Here is a 7,116-nt window from a genome sequence, read left to right on the forward strand (position 1 = left end):
AAAAGAACAAATCTGACCATTTTTAAAGGCTTTCCAACATGAAATCAGGGTGTTGATAAGAAGGAAATGGAAATGAAGACTCACCATGTCAGATACCACTCTGGAAATGTCAATGGGGCTTCCCCACCCTGAGCAAGGTGTACAGCTCTTCTCCAGCACATACATACATGCAGGCAAGATTCCCTTCTCAAACTAAGAATCACAGATCAGAGAGGGAAAAAATTAGAGATTGTGAAACAACCTTCATGCTATCTTGTGCACTTCTTCTGTGGAATTATATCTCGGATATGGGAAGGTTAGGAAAAAACAGAAACCATAGCGGTACCTTTGTCTCTGACATATCATAAACATGTATATAGATACAGTTGAACTTTCGTAATATATTAATGACATTTTGGCTCTTACTTGACCAAAATTCCATGTTTTGCAGGCAATCTGCTGCTTAGTTCCATAGTAGATTCTGCCCATGTCATTCAGCACATACTCAGCTCTCTCCGCCTCATCACTCAGGTACACACAGTCATCTGATAAAGAGAACATTGGACTTTAAATGGAAAAGCTTCATGGAGTTTTAATAGTGCTTTCTTTCCTCATTCTATTACATTTTCATATTTAGGTTTCAGTTGTTATTTTAAAGTATAATGAAACACATACCTTTACACCAGGGGTTGAACAGCATGTAAATGTCATTTTCAGGAACATAAGGTAAAGTGAATCTGCCTCCTGGACAGTGTGTCATGACACTGAGCTGGTATCGTCCAACGCAAGCAGTCGGAACAGAGTGGACACACAGTTTGATTCGGTTTTGGCCTTGTTCCACAATTTTTGCCCCCCAGCAGCCTTTCTTGAATTCTTCCACTATTGGAACGATCACATAAGTGCCGTCCCGGATGGATGGGATGTGACCTGTAAAACACAGAGAAGAACAAGAGATTCCAGTGACGGTAGAAATGCTGGTTCAGCTCCTCACATGTTCCTCCTCCACATATGTAGATACAGTATATCCTCTATTGTCATGGGTCATATCGAAACTAACCTAGTTTGAGCTCCAGGTGAAGCTTGTCACAACTGGGATTGAAAGGACGGCACAGATCAACCCACATGTTGAAACACTGTCCTCTGCGGACAATGAGATGATCATCAAGGAAACAATGTGTGTGATGCTCCTGACGATTCTGTCCGGTCCTGCATTTGAGAAGGTCAACTTTACACACCCGGAGAACAGCATCTGAGAAAAAATAAAAGCAGAGAACAGGTAATTAGTTATCAAACAAATCATTCATTGAGTTATAACGAGTAGGAATAACACATTTCCCATTTCAAGACAAAGATAAAGAAAACACAAAGACTCTTACCATCGACTCCACAGACTCGCTTGCTTGTACAGTCATCCACAAATTCCTTGATGACGACTTCCTTTTTCTCATAATCATGACATGGAGTGACAAAGTTGCAAGGATTAGTGTATGGAGCAGCACATGGGTTAACGCATGGGTTAACACAAGGGTTGACGCATGGGTTAACACAAGGGTTGACATATGGGTAAGCATAAGGGATATTGCAAGGGTTTACCCAAGGGTTTACATAAGGTTTAGAGCAAGGGTTGGTACAGGGGTTAACATTAAGTTTGACACAAGAGCTTGTGCATGGGTTAACGCAAGGGTTGGTGTGAACCGGTGTGTAGCATGCTGCTTTCCTGCAGTCGTCCTCCTGCAGTTTAATGGCTGGGAAACGGCCAACGGTGCAGAGGTTTTTGTATGGGTTGTATACAAAAGGCATGCTGGGCAAAAAAGAAAGAAATGAGAGACATGAGTGTGATCTGTAATTGGTCAGTAGATGGTTAATAATTCATAAATAAGGTCTCTTTGTTCTTAGAAATCAGATTCCCAGTTTCTTTTTAAGCTGCAATTACTGGACAGCAAAAACATATCCTAACATGAGAACATTAGGCTGTTCCCAAAATTATCAGGCCAAAATGTTTAACTATATAAACTATACAATCATACCAGAAAAGGAAAGACTTCAGAAATAATAATCTGATAAAGATGTTGTTGGGTTTTTAACCAACTCTTGATCCACAAAACAGCCTATGAATTCTAGATGTAAGCTTTCTAATAGAAATTAATAATACGTTTCAAACAATGTCTGAGATGATTACTTACATGGATTTTGTCCTTGTCTGTTCAAGAGAAACTGAACCGAAACCTCGACGTGCTGCAGCAAGTGAACAGTAAGTCCTGCTTTAACCAGCTTGTCGCTCGTACTGTTGTTTGTCTCTACAGCAGACGGGATATTTATACTACATCTCCATCTCCACCCCATCCACAGCTCATAGCTGAAGAGTGTGAATAATTGTCCTCTTAAGAAAGGGATTAAAGGATTTTGAGTCATATTAATTTTAATGGTCTCTTTTAGAGAATTAATGGGACAAATTACATCTTATTTTAATTGTTCTGAACCTTTAAAGTCATTTTTTTCAGACTAACATCTATACCAGAGAATAGAACCCATTAAAATCAGTGTGATACTGTCTATGCTGGATACACCAAGATATTGACAACAGTAATAAAACTAGTGTGTGTGTGTATATATATATATATATATATATATATACACACAATCATTTTTATTTATTTATTTATTCTTAATGTGTATGTCTAATTATACTTATTGCAGTATATATTAATATTCTCCCAGAGATTGAAATATCAGAAACATTCTATAAGCAAAGTATGTCTACATATTTCTTAATGACCCTGTTTGTTAATCTTATTATATTAATAGAGTTGTGAGTAGCACAATGATTTATGCATTATATGCAATGCAGAAAATCATTTCTTTTACATACATTTGAAGGAAATAAGCTCCGTTCAACAAAGAGATTAGATAAGAGATTTTAAGGCAAAATTAGCTCTGATACATATGTAATAGTGCATAATTATACAAAATTAAACTGCAGTATTGTTAAGAGTCCATTATTCTTAAAATTATTTATCATGATTGTCAGAACAAGGACGACTCTTTGATATATGACTTTTAGTCAGCTATTAAATAGAATGACTCATAAAGTTGAAAAGCAGAGAAAATTTGAGTATGAAAATTCTCATGCAAGAGAATTTATGAAAAAATGACCTGTTTAATTTTCATGTTTTACAATATAATTGTTCACCATCCCCAACCTGAACCTTATCCTCCACCCAGAAGGTGTATGAGAAAATAAGGAGAAATAGCCTTTAATATGACTAATTAAATCAAAATTACTCAAATACATCCATAACTCAACAGTTCAGCACATTATTAAAAGAATAATGACTCTACAAAGGCTTTAGCAAATTGATATGACTATAGCGTGTCTAGTAATTCTGGTCAAACTTGACAGAAAACAATGAAAAGGACAATATTCATTCATTCAGTATTCATTCTGTCCGACCGTCCATCCATCCATCATTTGGTCCATTCATTCATCCATCCATATATCATTCCATCCATCCTTTAATCCAATTCGAAATCAATCCATGTCAAAATGGCTTTACTTAAAATATCTTTGGGTGAAATAATTTTAGTTCATTTTTTCCTGACAATTATCTTGGCAAGTCAAACTTCAAGAGAAAATTAAGAAAAGTCAAGCGATTCAATTTCATGTGCCATTTTGCATGAGAATAAATGTCAGACTCAGTGTGGTCAGCCTTGAAATGTCACTGAAAAACAGCGAGAAAGATTGAGAACTAATTATAACTACTACAATTACATTGTAACATAGTGCATCTCCCATTCCATTGTGTTTATCAAACCATAATCATTTAGTTCAATCAGTGAAATCAATGTAATATGGGATGGTGTGGCACAGTTGATGAAGATGTTGGGCGGAAAAACTCAAGAAGTGCTCAATGAGCTTTCAGCACTGTACTTTAGAAAAACAGGGTTGCTCTGATACGGCTGTCTACTGTAAGGCATTTTATAATCTCCAAAATAATCTCTATTATGTATTACAGACAATTATTATAATGCTCTAGTCAGTCTTTCCCATAATTAATCTGACATGCTGCAGACCAAGTCCATCAATACAGAAAAATCCAAGACAGCAGGAACCACACAGGACAGTGTTGATGGTCACTGGATTTGTCTTGGAAAAGAAAAACATGCATTTGGAAAGGTTGGGGCATTTTCTCCTCTCTTTTCTACTTAGCTTCATTGAGCTTCATTCACTTAGCTTCTGGCTGCCAAATCTGTTATTTATTTTCAGTGTTTATCTGCTGTGTTTGGTGAATGTATTTTTTTTAAACCTTCTCTACTTGTTCTACTAGAGTATTAGGAAGGGTTGTGTTGCTATGGATGCTTCTCTGTGGTCAACTTTACATTGACTGAATGTTAGGCAAGCATGATATGTCATAACCATATTGGTTATCGTGTGAAATTTTTTTTTTAAAATTTACTACAATAGTCTTTATGAAAATTTATTGGCAGACAGTTTAATTCTTTCAAGAACATAATGTCTTTAAGAGCTCTCTTTAAATAGCTGCATGCATGTACAGACAGACATAAAAGCGTTCATTATATTATTAATATTCATTATATTATTCAAGTTCATTATATTTCACATCCTTAACAAATGTCATTTTGAAACATGAAACAATTTCAGATCTAAATTGTTTTTGTTCATTTATCTATTTACTGTATGCATTCATTTTCACATTGTGCCTTGCATCATACCTTAAAATTGAATGCATTTAGTATGTGGGAAATGTTTTTTTGTGTTTATCTCAAGGCTACACATTCCTAGCTTTAGTATGCGTTACCTTAACTATTTATCAATTCTTATTATGTTTATTGAGTCTGATCTCTACTCTCTAACCAGAGTCACTTGATTTGTCCTTCAGAGTTGATATATTTGGTAACATTTTAAACCCACCTGGAAGTCTGGCTTCTCTATATGATGATTGGGCGAGCTCTCAAGTGGGTGGGACTTTAACAAATGACAAATAATGGATGGCAGTGCACATGATTGACATCGACTGAAATTTAAAAACACTACTCACAGATAGACACAAATGGTAGTCTTTCGCAACTTGCAAAGCAGAACACTCATGTAGTTTGATCTCCATATTTTTTCCGTAATTGCCATTAATAAATATTGTAAAAATAAAGTAATTTAAACTCAGATTAGTGGTAGTTTGAGGAGCAAAATTTAGTAGCAACATTGTAGTGTGTGGTTTTTGGTTGAACAATCTTCATACAACTCCAGTGCAACAGTATGAACCAGAGAGCAAACTGTACATGATTTAAATACAGTACCAGTCACCGACTTTTAACCAATATAAATAAATAATTAAAAAATTAGGTGAGTAGGTGTCACCTTTGGTACTCTAGGGCAAATACATACAAGTACATGACTTAATCTTAATCATCTATCATTATGTGTACATTCTTCCATTACTAATAATCAGCATCAAGTTTATGCCAAAAAACTACTATGACATTACACTGATGTAGCCAATAGCCATTTGGATCATATTATACAAAACAACGCCAGTGACAAAACAGTGTCCTGCTTTACCTGTACTCATTTTGTGTGTGACAATACTGCATAAATACCTGCTTTTACATTTTTAAATGACAGCTCTGTCAAGTCAAGTCAAGTCACCTTTATTTATATAGCGCTTTTAACAATACAGATTGTGTCAAAGCAACTGTACAGCATTAATTAGGAAAATAGTGTCATTAATGCAAAATTACAATGGTAAACACTGAATTTTCAGTTAAGAAATAATACTATAGCAACATAGTATTATTGCTCTGCACCAGAGCAATAATATAATTTTTTTCCCCTTTATTTTAGGTTATTTTCAATAAAGACTGTGGTGTGCTGGTGGGTAACTGGTCAAACTGCTATGGAGATGGAACTGCTCCCTCATCCTGGTGCAGCAGCAGTGCCATCCTGAAAGAGTACTACACATGTGGAGGAATACCTGTCAAATATGGACAGAGCTTGGCCTTTGCTGGAGTCACCAACACATGTAAGAGTTTCTGCAGACTGGACAAGAAGAAAAAAAATTCAAGAAAATGATTGTAGATGTAATGCACTTATATTCTTCTTCACTTTCTTGTAGTGTTGAGGTGTTTGGGCATTCCTGCTCGTCCAGTTTCAAACTTCTGTTCTGCTCATGACACTGATGTCTGTTGGACAACTGATGTCTATTTGGCTGAGAAATTTCAGCTGACTGATCACATGAACTGTAATTCAATCTGGTTTAAGTACTATTCATTGCAAACATTACATTTTACACTGTTGCAATAAATCACTCAAACCTTTGCATTTTAACATTTCAAATTCCCACCAGCAAATAAAATGTATAGACATTTTAACCATCTATAGAGTCTCTGAAGTTGATAATTTTTGCTATCACTCTCCTACTTTTCCTTTCATACTTTGTTTTTCATTTCATTTTTTCATATAATTTCTTAGTTCTTCTTCAGGACTTCTTCCGCTGCGGCCCCACCGCTGTTGCTGCTATCCTCAGTGGACAGACCTTCCTGAAGCATGATGTTCCATTTGTTTTTTGCTGAAGTGAGTCAGTTCCTTAATATTCCATCATGAATATTTGATGTTTCTCTCTCATGTAAACACAAGTGCTATATTAGTATTGTTGATTGTGTTCTAAGTGAACAATGATAGTCTACTGGCAGCAGAGATGTGATGGGAATTTTGGTGTTGTCCACGTTGAGAAAAATGCAGTTGGTCACTGCATCAGCACCAAAGTTGTCGGCTCAGACAAACGCTTTGATATCACACACCTCGGCAAACATTCACGAGGTGAAAACGAGGGTCTGGGACTGAAGCATGCCAGAATTGTTAGCTGTGGGTAAGATTAATTCAACCTGATCTCCAAGGAAAATTTAGCTATTTGTATTTCTACATGTAATAATTTGTTTGTTGCTGCCGCGTGTTTTGAGTTGAAGCTCCGTCAAGTTAATTCTTTACCGTCTATTTTTCAATCTTAAAATCAATTTTATACACCATAATTTTCGTTCCTATAACGTGTGAATATATCCCCCATTGTATTCTACAACAAAAACAATTGGAGCACCTTGTTATCACTAGTTTTATTTTGATTTGCC

The 7,116-nt window shown here is 35.8% G+C and overlaps 1 protein-coding gene across 1 annotated transcript in view; it reads right to left on the bottom strand.

The window, feature by feature from the left end:
* Positions 1–2,233, bottom strand: part of LOC107738371 (protein-glutamine gamma-glutamyltransferase K-like) — a 5,391-nt gene extending 3,158 nt beyond the window's left edge. The window contains exons 1-6 of the mRNA XM_016550125.1: positions 2,163–2,233; positions 1,356–1,780; positions 1,037–1,228; positions 655–906; positions 406–524; positions 85–192 (exon numbers count right to left, since the gene is read on the bottom strand). Coding sequence (XP_016405611.1) covers positions 85–192; positions 406–524; positions 655–906; positions 1,037–1,228; positions 1,356–1,779 — 1,095 coding nt within the window. The 5' untranslated portion in view covers position 1,780; positions 2,163–2,233. The remainder of the gene's footprint in view (positions 1–84; positions 193–405; positions 525–654; positions 907–1,036; positions 1,229–1,355; positions 1,781–2,162) is intronic.
* Between the last annotated feature and the right edge of the window lie 4,883 nt (positions 2,234–7,116).

The sequence above is a fragment of the Sinocyclocheilus rhinocerous genome, unplaced genomic scaffold (assembly GCF_001515625.1).
Source record: "Sinocyclocheilus rhinocerous isolate Xijiao unplaced genomic scaffold, SAMN03320098_v1.1 scaffold2716, whole genome shotgun sequence".
Taxonomy (NCBI): Eukaryota; Metazoa; Chordata; class Actinopteri; order Cypriniformes; family Cyprinidae; genus Sinocyclocheilus; species Sinocyclocheilus rhinocerous.